The sequence below is a fragment of the Tenrec ecaudatus genome, chromosome 6, assembly GCF_050624435.1.
Source record: "Tenrec ecaudatus isolate mTenEca1 chromosome 6, mTenEca1.hap1, whole genome shotgun sequence".
Classification (NCBI taxonomy): Eukaryota; Metazoa; Chordata; class Mammalia; order Afrosoricida; family Tenrecidae; genus Tenrec; species Tenrec ecaudatus.
In genome coordinates this window covers 60,712,454-60,727,935 of record NC_134535.1, presented here as the reverse complement: position 1 = coordinate 60,727,935, position 15,482 = coordinate 60,712,454, and the positions used below count along the sequence as shown (strand labels likewise).

The following is a 15,482-nucleotide window of genomic DNA, read 5'->3' as shown; positions in this document are numbered from 1 at the left end:
TCAAAAGGTTGACAGCAGAGAGGAAGTGGAAAGAGTGTTACTACATTGTGGGGACTGCAGCCAAGGTTGTGAAACAAAAGGTGTGTGTTTTGTCCAATGGAAAACCAATTTGCTTTGTAAACTTTCACATCACAGAAATTTTAAAATTATATGCCCAGAAAAGAAGTTATAAAATGAAAAATAATTTTGCTTTGTCTCAGAGCAGTGAGACAAAGCAGAATCTTCCTAATGCTGTGACCTTTTCATATCGCTCCTCATGTTGTAGTGACCCCCCAACCATGAAATTATTTTCATTGCTACTTCCTAACTGAAATTTTGCTACTGTTATGAATTGGGTGACCCCTGTGAAAGGGTCATTCAACCCCCAACATTCAACCCCCAAGGGGGTCGCGACTCACAGGTTGAGAACTGTTGTCTCAGAGCATCAGCAACACAAAATTAAGTAGCTAAAGTCATACACTTCGATTATTTAGAAAAGGAAGGAATGAAAACTAAGTAATTATAGCAATACACTTGGATTATTTAGAAAAGTAAGGAATGAAAAGTTTTTAAAAAGTTTTTAAATTTATGAGAGATGCGTTGTTTGTAGTTAGCAACAGGGCTATACAGGCATAGTGGCCATGGCCGAGATCCTGCATGTGAATACATGAGTTGGTAATTTAGTATGAAGAAACGGGATCCATAGCGGCCCCATAGGACAGGGCAGACCTGCCCCATGGGTTCCCGAGGCTGGAACTCTTTACCGGACCAGAAAGCCTCATCTTCCACATGCCGAGTGCTGAACCCACACAGAAAAGGGTAAGCCACCAGGTGCCCCGTGGGAGAAAGAAATCCAATTGGCTCTCATGGATTTACAGCCTGAGAAACTATGCTGGAGTTCTGCTCTGCCCTGTGTAAGGGTCCCTATGACTCAGTCACTTGCACAGCAGTAGGCTTGTTTGTTTTTCTGGACTGGGCAGTTTTCCATTCTGCTGTGCATAGGCCCTGCTATGGGTTGGAACCGACTCAATGGCACCTGACAACCACCACCATGGGGCCTGCCTTAGAGAGCACTTTCCGTGGTGCATGGGGTCAGACCCACTTGATGGCACCTAACAACAACAGAAGGGGATCTTTTGTCACTCCGCCTTTTTCCTTCACCTATACATTTTCCCTTTTACATGTATCTTAGATGAAGTGGAACAACCCTTGATGTGATAGAGAGACCACAGACGTTGGAGCCCGACCAAGGTTGACTTCTCGCTATTAAATTATTAGCTGTTGACCTTGACTAAATTAATCTCCTTGAACCTTGGTGTCTAGATCTATGAATAGGAAAAAGAACCATTTCAAAAGAATACGGTGAGGATAAACTAGAATAATTGTGTGTCTGTGCAAATATAAATGAAGCTTATTGTTCTGAATCTTTTTTTTATACCAGGGGACTTTACATAAAGTGTCTGGTAGCATAGAATGCAAAGAAGGGGCTCTTTGCACAAACTGTATTGAAGCCCTCTCATTTGTTCTTCCCAGCCTCCATTCCATATGACCTTGCCGTTGAAGCCCACTGAGTCTGATCCTGTCGGGCAGGGGTGTCCAACTGGCGGCCCCCGGGGCCACATGCGGTCCCCGAGGTAAATTTTTTGTGGCCTGAGATGCTCTGAAATAAAATGTAACGAGGGATTTGAGTGTACGGTATTGCCTCAATCTCCCCTAAGCACTATTTTCTTCATAGCAATTTTTTCTATTTTCACTTCATTTCAGAGCATTGTGGGCCACAAAAAATTACTTAAGGGGCCGCTAGTGTGACACCCCTGCTCTAGGGCAGAGTAGAGCTGCCTCCTAGGGTTCCTGAAGCTGTACATCTTTCAGGGAGCAGAAAGCTCATCTCAACCACAAGGCACCTGTGCCAACTTTGTGGTTAACAGCCCAACACTGAACTCACTGTGTAACCAGTGCTCCTCAACATTCCATCAGACTTCCGCAATTTCTTGCAGACTCTGTTGTCCCTAGTCACCTCTAGTTTCTCATTATCTTGGGAGTCATTTTTCTAAAATGTGGACTTGACTCTGTGAGTTCCTATCTTTCAGGATGAACTCCAAGCAAATTTTCTCTCATTCTATGAGACTTGTGTTTTGTTTTAACTTTTTATTGTGATTTGAATGAAGGTTTACTGAGCAAATTGGGCTTCCATTTAACAATTCATATACATTTTGCCTTATGGCATTGTTTGTGTTACCCATCTCCTGCCCCCTGTCTACCTCCCTAGCCTGATTTTTCCCTCTTGTTAGTTTCATTAGTGCCAAACATTATTCTTGATTGTCCTGTTCTATATCTCTACCTTGCCTGACAATTGGATTCCTATTCAGTTGTTACACGCTAACTTCTACTTTACTTTTTGAAACATTCTCTTCCCCTCTCCTCTCTTTGCCGGAGTAGTCATTTAGTGACTTGCAGTAGGCTATTTGCCATTTAAAAAAATCAGTTGTCATAACTGCGTTAGAATTTAGACCCAGGGTTTGTCTGTAGGAGCTGAAGCTGGCAAGCATCCTTCCATTCTAAGTAGAATAAATAAGCATTATTTGTTATAGGTATAAGGTAAATGTGCTTGTTAATGGATATGTTGTGAGTGATGATTTTGAGGAAGTGAAATTGATTGATGGAATTTGTAACACATGAAGTCATTATGCACTATTGAAGAACTAATGACAGGAGCTGTTTTCTTCCATAATTCATGCTGAATTCAGAAGACATTTGGGAATTAATGGAAGCATATGGGCCTTTCTCCCTGAGTACCTCCCCGTCGTCTGTAGATAAATTCAAGAAGGAAGTGACACATAGAGCCCTTCACTCTGCTCTTTGACCAACCTGGACGTGCTTTCTTTCTATTGTTGTGATAATAAAACAAATTCCACATATGCACTGTAATTTGTGCATGCTTGCTTTGTTGAGGGGGCACAGGGCAATAAGCTTTTACATACAGTCTAATATATGGATGCTTGTTTTGTTGAGGAAAAGTACAGAACAATAAGCTTTTAAATTTTAATGATTAAACCAAACAGAACAGTAGTTGTGTTTCGTTCTTTATGTTGATATTAGTGCTGTCATAGTGTGACAGAAATATTTGGCAAATATTAGAAGATAACCATACAGGTTATTATAATAACTGGCTGCAACAGTGAGCTCACACATAAGAACAATCTTGAGGATGGTACAGGCCCAGGTAGTGCTGTATTCTGTTGGGCGTGGGGAACCTGCAAGGCCAGGTGCCCGATCACGTGAGTCAGAATCGACCACATGACAGCACTTTTGGTTTTTGTGAGGCCTGATGCTAAGCCTTCTACTTTTATCTAATTCCCATAGCCAGCTTCTGAGGCAGTGAGGAAATGGTTTGGGGGGCCATGTCTGACCTCTCACAGCTACACAAGGAGGAACACAAATCCACCTGAGCATCTGCCCGAGGAGGATTCCTGTGAGGCTGTCAGACACGCCTCCACCTTCCATCCTCTGTCCTCTTCTGACACCAGTCTTCTGACCCACGGCACTCTACTTCTCTCTCTGTTGGCTTCAGTAAGCCGTTGTAGTGGCCTCCGAGAACTCACCGATAATCCTCATGATTGGGGGTTTCTGAGGGACATTAACAGATTACAAATCAGGATTAAAAACATTAAGGATATAGCCCTTTTGTCTGCAGTGCGTCTGGTCCTCTGCCTCTCAGCTGTGCAGCTCCTTGGCCTCTGCCAAGCTTGGGCAAGAATTACAAAACCTGTTAGTGCTGATAACTGCCCAAAAGATATCCATTCTGCAAGCCACCCTCCTGCCTGAAGGCACTCACCTGTATTCTGTGGGCTGGGAGGCTTGCCCCTCCACCCCCAAATCTGGATGCTTTCGCTTCTGCTCCGCAGCCCCTGTACACAGGGGTTTAACATGTGCTTCACTCACAGCTCTTGGTTCTGCTGCTCAGGGATTCTGGGTCTGTTTCTGAGATGGCTCCCTCCCCCTCCCCCCCATCCCCCGTAGAGTGGCAGAACTGACCAGTGCCCTCCTGTTAGTCCCCTACACCTTATTAGCATGTTCCCACCTGGTCTTTTGGTGAGAGTGAACAGGGACTCTGAATAGAAGACCTTTCCAAGTAATTTCCCTTCACTGCAGGTGGGGCCAATTATTAAACCTAGAGATCTAGAAAGAAAACAATGTTAAATGCATGCTAGGCATCCTGAGTGAATAGTTTTGACCAACTTTTCTTTATAATTGGAAATCAGATTTATTACTTGGAACTGAGTAATAAAAGCAGCTAAACTATATAGTAATTTATCCATAAGAAGTTAATTTAGTCATCTTTCTCACATATTGGTAGTGATACTTGATAAATTAGTTTTGGAATTGGACTATCTATTCTCCAGTTGAAGTTAGTTTTTCTTTTGAGTGTTAATGTAAAGATATTACTAAATACACTTATTTCATTAGAATTACAAAATAGTGATGTATTTCAACCTATATTTATTGAGTGGAATTCTTTTAAAAGTAGAACTTTGCCTCATTAACTTTTCCCCCTCAATAGTTTTTATTGATTTTCAAAAGAGTTGATTATACATCACCAGTCAGTTTTAGTGTACCCTCCCCTCGCCCACCTCATTAACTGTTTAGTTCTGCGGGCTGCAGGGAAGTCCAGGCAACTTTTTCATTCTGCTATTTTTGTTAAGTGCCATCAGCTGGATTCTGACTCAGAGTGACCCCACTGAACACAGAACTGAGGATTGCCTGGTCCTGCCCCATGCTCACATTTGTTGCTGTATTGTGCCCGTTGTTGCAGTCACTGTCAGTCCATGTATAAGGGGTTTTCCAGTTTTCCTCTATCTTGGTGACCTTATACTTTTCCAAGCATAATGCCCTTGACCAGGGATGGGTCCCTCCTGATAATCCAAAGAATGTGAGATGAAGTCTCATCTTTGCTTCTAAGGAACATCCTGGCTGTACTTCTTCAAGGTCCAGGTAGAGGTCTTTTGGTGGTCCTTGGCAACTAGTGGGTGCACTTCACCAGCAGGACAATTCAGCTGCATCCATCATCCTTCTTCAGTGGCCCTCACTCATGCTCCAGCGTTCTCATGCGTGCCAGGCCATTGAAAAAACCTTTTGTTTACCAGTTTTCAAAGTGAATTGGTTTCTTAGCAGATGTAAAGGGGGGAGACATTGAAAGCTTTTTGGAGGTAGGGCTGTTTGTAGTATACTAATAAACTCATTCTTTTAAACATTGGTATCCTTTATTTTGTTCATTGAAGATTTGCCCATCTTTCTTTAATGGGAGTGCTTCTGACACCACTTCTATAGTCTTGGATAGCTTTTGGGTTTCTAAGTTAACAAGATGTTCCAGAGTGGCTTTGAACATTTCTGCCCCAGGCCTGGGATTGGCTGGTTCTCCTTTGAGCGTGGGTTTTTTTTTTTTTTAATAGAAAATAGTATTACAGGGCAACAAAGCATGCTCTTTGCTCTTAAGTCATTCATTGTTGCTGCACCTTTTCACTGTTTCGGTAAACGGAACCAGTTTTAACTGTAAAGTGTCTTTAATTTTTTTCTAACTGTAAAGTGTTTTTTAAAAAATTTTGATGTTTCTGATTTCCATTGAGAGTCCAGAGTTTTCACTTTTATTTTTATATCTCTTATGCTAAAAATCTTTTGTTCCAAATGACAAGGCCCTAACTTCTCATTTTATCATTTTATGTTAATAGCTGAAGAATAGCATTATCAGTGTTACTACAGATATGTTTACTGAAAGCAGTTTGATTTTTTTCAGTTCCTTTTGTCCCTAGAATATATATTACTAGTGACAAATAGTGAGATAACTATGTTTAAAGAATTATTTGGAATAGTTCTTTTCCATGTGGCTAAACTATCACACACAGACTAATTTGTTTTATTTTTAAGTATCTTTAAATTTTAATTTGTTTTATCATTTTCATGGTTTCACATGCAAATTTGTAGTATAACTTTGCTTATTTCCTGCACCCTGCCCCTTCATCCTCCCTGAGGGACCACTTAAATCAATTTTTGGCTAGTCTACCTTTTCTAAAATATAAACATGTTACCAGAGGGACTGGAGACTTAAGATCCCTCTTGCCTCAGTTCTTGTGCTTTCAAGAGAGTAATTAGACAAGAGACAGGAAAAATGTTCAAGTGAAACAAGTGAATTTATTGAAGGGTCACGTACAGCTTGGATTGTGCACATGAGCATCTCTGCTAGTCTTGAAAACGTGCTGCCGGTTGGAAACGCAGGTGATTTTTAAAGACTGCTGATGGTAGACCGTCTGTTGTCATTGGATGACTTTTGGTAGCATGCCTCCCCTCCCCTTCCAGATTGGTCAGTGTGCCCAAAGTTCATGCTATGTCTTTGTTCAGTCAGAACCCAAGAGTCAGTGTTTGGTTGGGATCTTCCTGTGTTCTGTTTGTATGACTACCTCTTGGTCCATGTACAGGTTCTGCATGGCCCAATAAGATGCTCTGGAATTCCCAAGAAAGTAATCTAGGAAACTGGGCTCTTTGAAGAAGAGATCGGAGGAAGGCTCATTAACAACCTTCAATGTACATCCTTGCTTGATGAAAGGCAATAGGACTTGACACACTTGCCAATGAAGATAAAGGGCTGCTGTATGGATGTGTAACTCAGTGTGAAGAAAACAAAAACCCTGACCATTGACCCATTAGCCAACATCTTGATAAATGGAGGAAAGATCGATGTTTTCGGGGGTTTTCAAGAGCAAAAACTTAGATTCACAGTCAAAGTTCATAGAAGCAGAAGTCAAGAAATCACTGATGCACTGCCTTGGGCAAGTCTGCTGCACAAGACCTCTTTAAAGTGTTAAAGAGCAAGCGTGTCACTTCTAGCACTAAGGTGCTCCTGACCCCAGTATTCCCAATCACTTCATACACGAGTGAAAGTTGGACAGTGAATAAGAAAGACCAAAGAGGAATTGATGCATTTGAATTATAGTGTTGGTGAAGAATATTGAAATACTGTAGACGGGCAGAAGAACAAACTGTGTCTGGAAGATTAGTAGAGCCAGAATGCTCCTTAGAATTAAGGATGGGAGACTTTACCTCGCATATTGTTGACATGTTACCAAGTAGACCAGTCCCTGGAGAAGGATGTCATGCTTGGTAAGGCAGGAGGTCAGTGGAAAGACGCAGACTCTCAATGAGATGGGTTGACACAAGGCTGCAACCATGGACATCACTGAGGGTGGGGCAAGTCTGGCCAGTGTTTCTGTTGAGCGTAGTCACCATTCATTGGAACCAACTTGTGAGCACCCAACAACGCTTAGTAATTGTAATTTTGAGAGAATATGCAAACACCTAGTCAGAGTTTGCAAATATTTGGTGACTGTTCTGTCCTCATGTCACTGCCCTTGGTTTTTTTTCTAGTGCTATTTGTAATACCTTTTATTAAGGGTCTGGAGGAGCCCTGGTGGCACTCAGCTGCTACCGAAATAGTCAGTGGCTTGAACCTACCAGCCCTGCTGTGGGAGAGCCATGGAGTCCTCTGCTTCCATAAGATGCTCAGCCTTGGAAACCCTCTAAACTCATTTCCTTGAGTCTGACTGGGTTGCTCTTATTCGAAATTTGCCTCCAAGGCAAGGCGTTTCCAGTAGTTAAGATCTGAGATGAGATTTTCATTTAACAAGTGAATGATTGTATTATGGAAGAAATGGGGTGCTGTATTGGTGCTGTACTTGGGCATTTTGAAGTTCAGGGAAGGTATTCCTATATCACTCATGATAAAGTACTATTGTAGGACGAAAGAAATTGGGGAGGTTGGTTGGGTTGAGAGCATAGAGGGCCTTGGGAAATCAATGAAGGATTTACTTTTTAGCTTTAGATTATTCAAGTGAAAAATTTGAATGGTATGCTCTGCCATTTTCCAGCAAAATCTATGATGTTAACCAAGTACTTATGAATTTTTAATGGAGAAATTAGCATATATATCAGTAGCTGATAGCTAACTAATTGAGACCACAGTATGTGCTAGAGTATTCTACTAAATATTTACATGGAAGGAACATAACAATGATAGCGAGTTCAAAAATATTGAGCAAAGTTTTATTCATATGTATTTACTAATTGCATCCATTTTAACAATCTTAGCTGTCATTTTCTTATTTTTCACATCAGTTTGTCTTTTGTAGTAGTTAGTTGTATGCTGAAGTCACTTGATAAATGCTAAATGATTGTAGTTTCTCTCCCCATAGCTTTCATTATACATTTAAACTTTATAATGAACTATTAAACATATTTTATAGTATACAAATATGTAAATCTTAATTTCAGTAACCTGGTCCCCCCAAAAAAGAGTCACCATCTAAAGATAATGACCTGTTTTTTGGTTTCAACATAGGTTATCTTATGATGAAGCTTTTGCTATGGCTAATGACCCCTTGGAAGGCTTCCATGAAGTAAACCTTGCTTCACCTACTTCTCCAGACCTCCTTAGTGTGTGTGAACCAGGACCCCAAGAGCAGACTACCTCACCAAGTGTCATCTACCGACCTCATCCCTCAACTCTGTGCTCAGGCCCTATCCAGGCGAATGCATTAGATGTTGCTGACCTTCCTACGCAGCCTGTGTATTCATCCCCCAGACGTTTAAATTGTGCAGAAACAGCTATCAGGTAGGAGACCATCACAATACTTGTTTTGTAATATATTTATTATACACTTAAAACATTTTTTTTAAATTTTAGAAAATTTGAGTAATATAGGCTTGCCATGCAGAACAATATGTGGTAATGTTTTAGAACAGATGTTGACAAACTTATTCGGTAAAGGTCCAGATAGTAAGTATTTTTGGCTTTCTGGTCCATACAATTGTTGCAAGTAATCAACTCTGCCACGAGAACCCCAAAGCAGCCATAGACAATCTGTAAATGAATGTGAACAGATTGATGGTTCACCAGTAAAACTTTACATATGACAGGGAATATGGAGTTCCATGTTAGTTTCACATGCCTGAAAAGAATCATTAACTTTTGATTTTTCCCCCTAAGTAGCTGAAAATGTAAAAACCATTGGCTCAGTTATTTTGTTGGCTGCGTATTTGTATATTGAGTTGATGCAGACGCAAGGTGTCCTCAATTGTGTAGAGTAGAACTGTATACTCTGTAATATTTTCAAAGCTGCAGATGTTTGGGAGTAGAGTGCTAGGCTTTACTTCTGAGGTACCTCTGGGTGGGTTTGAGCTGCCAACCTTTTGAGTAGGAGTTCAGTGCTATACCATCCAGGCCCACAAGCCTTATAGAAACAGGTGGCAGGCCAGCTCCTACAGAGCATCCACTTTACAGACCAAGTGCATTGTTCTACCTCTGAGTCACACCTGGGACAACTAAATTAAATATGAGCACCGACAGCTGTGGTGCTGAGAGAGCGTGGTGGCCTGTCGTTTGCTGTGACCTCTTCTGTGGGGATGGAAAGTTCTCTTTCCGTATTGTCTATTAGACAGTTATTAGTCGTATGTAGCTGCTGAGTACGGTATGTGAAATGTGGCTAGCGTGTTTGAGGACACACTATTAATTAAATATAATGGCTACAATATTGGATAGCGTATTTCTGAACCTATTTCGATACCAGTAGTATTTGAGCCTCTGATAGTGTTTTCTAAGAAAAATGTGTCTCTCATTTGCAGCACCCATGTTACAGACCCAGCACCTTGTTCTACCTCTGGAGTCACGGCTGGGTTAGCCAAGTTTCCGACCAGAAAGAACCACTGTAACGCAGAGAGGGAGTTTTTACAGGGTGCCACGATAACAGAAGCTTGTGAAGGCACTGATGACATTTTTGGGCTGAGTACTGATAGTCTGTCCCGTCTGCGGAGCCCGTCTGTTTTGGAAGTCAGAGAAAAGGGGTATGAAAGACTGAAAGAAGAACTTGCCAAAGCTCAGAGGGTAAGAATAAACACTTCCTTTTTTGTTTGTTTGTTTTTGCTTTATACTCTAATATTTGGGGTGGGGCCAACTCAGAAATGGTATTCATACATGATATCCTTACCCTTCCACGTATGCTCGTTCTTAGTTCCTCTTGGGAGTGTTTAGGAATATGTGAAATTGGCTGGGTTTGAAAGACAGCGATCAAAGAATACTTCTGAAACTCTTCTTCTGCCCCTATGTTGCCTGCTCCCTGTCTTGCATTATCTATAATGCAAGTTTAGTGAGTTATATTCCCTGCGAGGCGTTTTCCCTCCTCGTGTGCATATATACTGGAGTTTCTTCTCTGACCATAATGAAACCAAACTAGAAATAAATACAGAAAGATAATGAGAAAATCTATAAAGCATTTGGAAACTGAACAACACACTTTTAAATAATGATGGTTGAAGAAGTCTCAAGGGAAATAAAAAATACATGGACGTAAATGAAGATATAGTAGATAAAAATTTGTGGGGAAAAGCTAAAGCCGTGCTTGTGAGAGAAGTTTATAGGACTACGCATACATACTTTCTAGGGAAGCCTCAAACCAACAGTATAAGCTCTTAAAGCTCTTACTTCAAAAACCTGAAAGAAGAACAGCAAAAATACCAAAGAAAACAGAAGGAGGGAAATAATGTAAGTGCTGAACTCAATGACTTGAAAGCTGAAAAACAATAGAGTCTATGGATGAAACAATTAGCAGAGTCTTTAAAAATATCAATAAAATTGACAAACTTTTATCAAGACTGACAAAAACCCTCAGACACAAGTTACCAGTGATGGGAATGAAATGGGCTACCACTACAGACTCTACAGCTATCCTCTGTCTCCCTGCCATCAAGTCGATGCTGACTCATAGCGACCCTATAGGGCAAGGTGGAACTTCCCCGGCAGCCTGTTGAAACTGTAATTTTCGAGAGTAGACATTTGTGTACAAATTACCACAATTTACCCAATATGAAACATAATTTTTCTTCAAAATTCCTCTTCATTTCTTTATTTTTTAAAATTCGTTTTATTGGGGGCTTGTACAACTCTTATCACAATCCATACATCCATCCATTGTATGTCAAGCACCTTTGTACATCTGTTGCCCTCATCATTCTCAAAACATTTGCTTTCCACCCGAGCCCCTGGTATTAGCGCCTCATTTTTACCCCTCCCTCCCCGCCCCCCTCTCCCTGAAACAAATAATTTAAACAGCTCTACACTTATCAAGAGGAGCCCTGATGGTGCAGTGCTTACGTGTTGGGTCGCTAACTGCAATGTCAGCAGTTCAAAGCCTCCAGCCACTCCATGGGAGAAAGATGAATCTTTTTACTCCTATAAAGAACTACCGTCTTGGAAACTAGCAGAGCGGTTCTACCCTGTCCTGTAGGGTAACCGTGTCAATGGCAATGAGTTGAATTGGAGATAACAACTCAAAGACTCACTGACATTGAATCAGTTTTGTTTTGTTTTTTGACATTGAATCAGTTACAGTGACTCTAAAGGTGGAGTAGTAGTGCCCTATGGGTTTCGGAGGCTATACATCATTACAGGAGCAGAAGACCTCATTTTCTCTTAGGGAGTGGCTGGTTGGTTTGAACCTCTGACCTTGTGGATAGCAGCTCAGCTTGTAAATATCTATGCCACCCAAACCCAACCAAACTTACTTCCATGGAGTCCAGTCTGACTCCGAGTTAAGACTGGGTAGAACCGCCCCTTTGGGTTTCTGCGGCTAACTCTCTACAGGAATAAGAAGTCTCACCTTTCCATGGAGTGGACAGTGGTTTCAAATTGATGACCTTGGGGTTTGCCGCCCAACACAGACCTCCTATGCTACCAGGGCTCCTAGTATGCCACAAGACCCATCAAATATCCACGGTATGACAACAAATGTATTAGTCACTATACGGTTATAGTAACTTGTTCTTGGCCCTTGAGTACAATCTAGGATGTAAAACAAAGGTGATTTTGGACAAAGGTACAAAAGCATTTCAAATTGAGCAAAGATTAAGTAATGATGCTAGACATCTTTAAGGCAAAAAAGAAAAACAGAACTTTAACCTTAGTTTTATATTTAACACAAAAGTAAACTCACAGTAGATTACAGAATTATATATAAAATCAAAATGTTAAACTTTTAGGAAAAAGAATAGAAAATCTTTGTCATTTAGGACTAGCCAGAAAGTTCTTAGCCTTGATATCAAAAGCATAATCATAAAATGAAAATTTGGCAAATTGGACTTCATCAAAATTAAAATCTTTGATTTTATGAATGACCCTTGCTGGGAAGATGAAAAAGCCTCCTTTATTTGTGAGGTATGTATTGGATCAGTATGTGGACTATGGAAAATGAGTGCTGTGCAGGCAACTCTCCTTCTATGGTTGTTTCAGCCATAGTTTGTAACTCCCTTCAAGTGATTGACTTGGGCCACAGTCTTGCAAGAACTTGGTCGAGATTACCCTGAAAATTGACTGGTTTGCAGCCCACTAAGATCCTGGTGGGAGGGCCATGCCTTGAAATTGACAAGGAATTTGCTTGTCTTAAGGCCTGCCCCACAAAGTTAGGGGACACCTCACTACCTTCAAGAAGAGTCTGGAGTGGAGAGTGACTGCTTCAGTGATAACCTGCAGAAGCCAACAGAAAGTTGTTAACATCGCTGAATGGCGAGACAGCCAGAGTCCAAGCCCAGTGGCTGCAGTGGGCTTGTGGGACCACGGAGAGATAACACTTGCTCACCTGTGCAGGGCTGAAACCTGAGTGTGTCCCAGGTAGGGGTCGCCTTGGCAGATGATGTGTTGGGGTCTTCTGGAGCCAAATGGGGCTGGGCAGGAGAGAATGCGTGTGGGCAAGAGGTGTGGCAGCAGAGAGAAAAGAGCTATAATGCTTGTACAGGGTAGGAGAGGCCTGTCTGCCCTGTGCAAGCTTTGCAGGCCTCCTGCCCAGGCAGTGGGATTTGGATGGCTTGGTGACAAGAGAGCCCCACAGGGCCAGGTAGTGTGGCGGGAACGTGGTGGAGACTTGGAGATTGTGCATATGGGGTGTCCTACTGGTATGGCAGAGTAGAAGTCTTGGTAGCCCCACCGGCTCTTGTGTAGCAGCCAGGAACAGTGCCAATGTGAACACAGCATGTGACTCAACCACAGTGGGTTTAAAATGTCCAAGGATAATTTGAGGAAGCATGAAAGTTTCCCCTTTGGGAAACTTGCTATTATTTATTGTTTGCGTTTTTTGAATAATAATAATGATAATAATAATTTTCACTTGCCATCCGGGTGTCTCGTGTATCTGGCTTGGTCACAGTTGAATGTGGGTCCCCTGGATTGGTTGACATACGCTAGGCGATGTATATGCTTCACTCAAAGCAGCCAGTAATTATTGAGGCACAGGCAGTCTGCATGTGTAATGTAGACGGACAGACTATGACAGTCCGCGAGAGACACAAAGACATTTTTCCAAAGAGAATATTCATATGACAAGTAAGCACATTTAAAAAGGTTTAGTGCCATTAGCCATCAGGGAAGTGCAAGTTAAGATCAAGAGTGAAATAGCACTACACCTTTACTTCCTGGCATTCTTAGATGCCAGGGAGTTGGTTGTGACTCTGAGACCCTGTGAGCAGCAGCACGAGGCTCGGCCCAGGCCGGCACCCCCCTTAGAATGGCTAGGTTTGAGCCTGCTTTGAAGCCACTGCATCAATGCATCCTGTTGAAGGTCTTCCTCTTGTTTGCTCACCCTTGCCTTTCCAAAGCGGTACTGCAAGTCTGATGTGACCTCCAAAGGACATCTTTGATGTTCTAACACCTTAGAGAGGTCTGAAGCAGCAAATTTCGCAGTGCTTTGTGTCATTTAATTTCTTGACAACCGTTTCCCTAAGCATTTATTATGGATCCAAGCAAGATTCAGTCCTTGACAACTGCAGTCTTTTGGTTCAGTTGTGAAGAGTTCCTTTCTTTTTTCTTTTTATGCTGACGGCAGCAATCTTCATTAGACCATGATCTCATGAAAATCATGAACCAGCTATCATTTCTTCTCCATCTCTGGCATATTGAGAAATGCCTTGGTAGCCCCCCTTCAAGATGATTCCTGACTCACGCACGCACACACACACACAACAGAAAAAAACACTGCTGGGTCTTGTGTCAACTCCACAACCAGTTTTGGAGTGAACTGCCTCATCTTTGTCTCTCTTTTTTTTTCCTGGAGGGGTCTAGGTTGACAGGTCCTTCTCCCTACTCTCTTATTCTGAAAGATTTACTGAGCCCTTTCATTACCAGGTCTCCATTCTAAAAAATATTCACAGGAAGAATAAATTTGACTTTATGTAGGTAGATGGAGTTGGACTATAAGGGATAAAGTAGATATTTCTGGAGAAAGAGATCAGATGGATGGGATCAAATTGAGAAAAGGATGAGGAGTGGATAGACCAGTTTTAAGTCTCACTTTAGAGTGTGGAGAAAGGAAAATGAACACATGTTTTAGGTGGTCTTTAACATTAGGATGAGGTTGGTGTCACTTTGGGAGCAAGAATTTTGCCCTCATGGATGACTTATGTAGTCCAATAGTTGTAAGTTTCCCAAGGGGACAGTTCACTACGGTAACTTGATTTTGTACCTGAGGGCTGGCTACCACACCTGCTTGGTAGGAAGTGTTGAATGAATTGACCTAGTTTTTAAATTGTCAATTTGTGAAAGTTTAGAGTTTGAAAGACTTGTCATTAAATTTATGCCTGGTTGTATTTGTAGATTAGCTAAGGGAGAGTAGATGTTTTATAATCTCTTTTTATCAAGAACATCATAGGTCATCCTTTGTGTCTAGGTGCACATCTGTGGGTGTTTTTGGCAGAGGGAGTTTGAAGAATTGACATGTATGTTGCAGTTAACACGACGAGGCTTCCTTCCTTTCCTTGAACGGTTTTTGCCCAGTATCCTCTTCAGTCTGAGATGGAGATTGAGGTGCCTGTCCTATTTTAATTTTTATTGTACTTTTTGCATACTCTGCCCATCTTTTTATTTTAAATTTATCTGAATCACTTTTAGTACAGCTCTTGTATAGAGCATAGAGATGAATTTTGCTTTATTAGCCAGGATAAAAAGAATTTTCTTTTAATAAGTGAGCTATGCCCCTCTGAATGTATTGCTAACATTGCTGTGCTTGAGCTGTTTCTGTCATATAGCTTTCAGATGTGTTTTCGGTATGCATACACCCTATTTTGTATGTCCTTTTAGCATTTTGGAAGGTTTGATTTTATTCCAGTTGTTACCTTTAACCAGAGATATTTGTGTATATGCGTGGGCATTTTCAAGACATTGTCTTTGCTCTGCATCATAAACAATACTAAGATAGTGTAGTTCATAGTTTCTTCCCTCCTCCCCTGTCATTCAATTTTAGTTGCATTACTATAATGATAATTCCTGTTGTCTTAAGTATGCTTAGGTTTGTACTAATTGATTTGTGAGCCTCAATTAGTATCTATTTGTTTCCAGTTTAGATTTAAGCAGTTAGTAAACCTAATCTCATCCTATTTGTGTATGTGTGTGTTGTTTTGCATTGCAAAGCCCTGTAACA

The 15,482-nt window shown here is 41.3% G+C and overlaps 1 protein-coding gene across 2 annotated transcripts in view; it reads left to right on the top strand.

The window, feature by feature from the left end:
• The window catches only part of RAB3IP (RAB3A interacting protein), a 53,217-nt gene that overhangs the window by 5,670 nt on the left and 32,065 nt on the right, over positions 1-15,482 (top strand). For both annotated transcript variants that reach the window (XM_075551288.1, XM_075551287.1), the window contains 2 exons: positions 8,366-8,638; positions 9,649-9,907. In XM_075551288.1, the coding sequence (XP_075407403.1) occupies positions 8,391-8,638; positions 9,649-9,907 (507 nt within the window). In that variant the 5' untranslated portion in view covers positions 8,366-8,390. The remainder of the gene's footprint in view (positions 1-8,365; positions 8,639-9,648; positions 9,908-15,482) is intronic.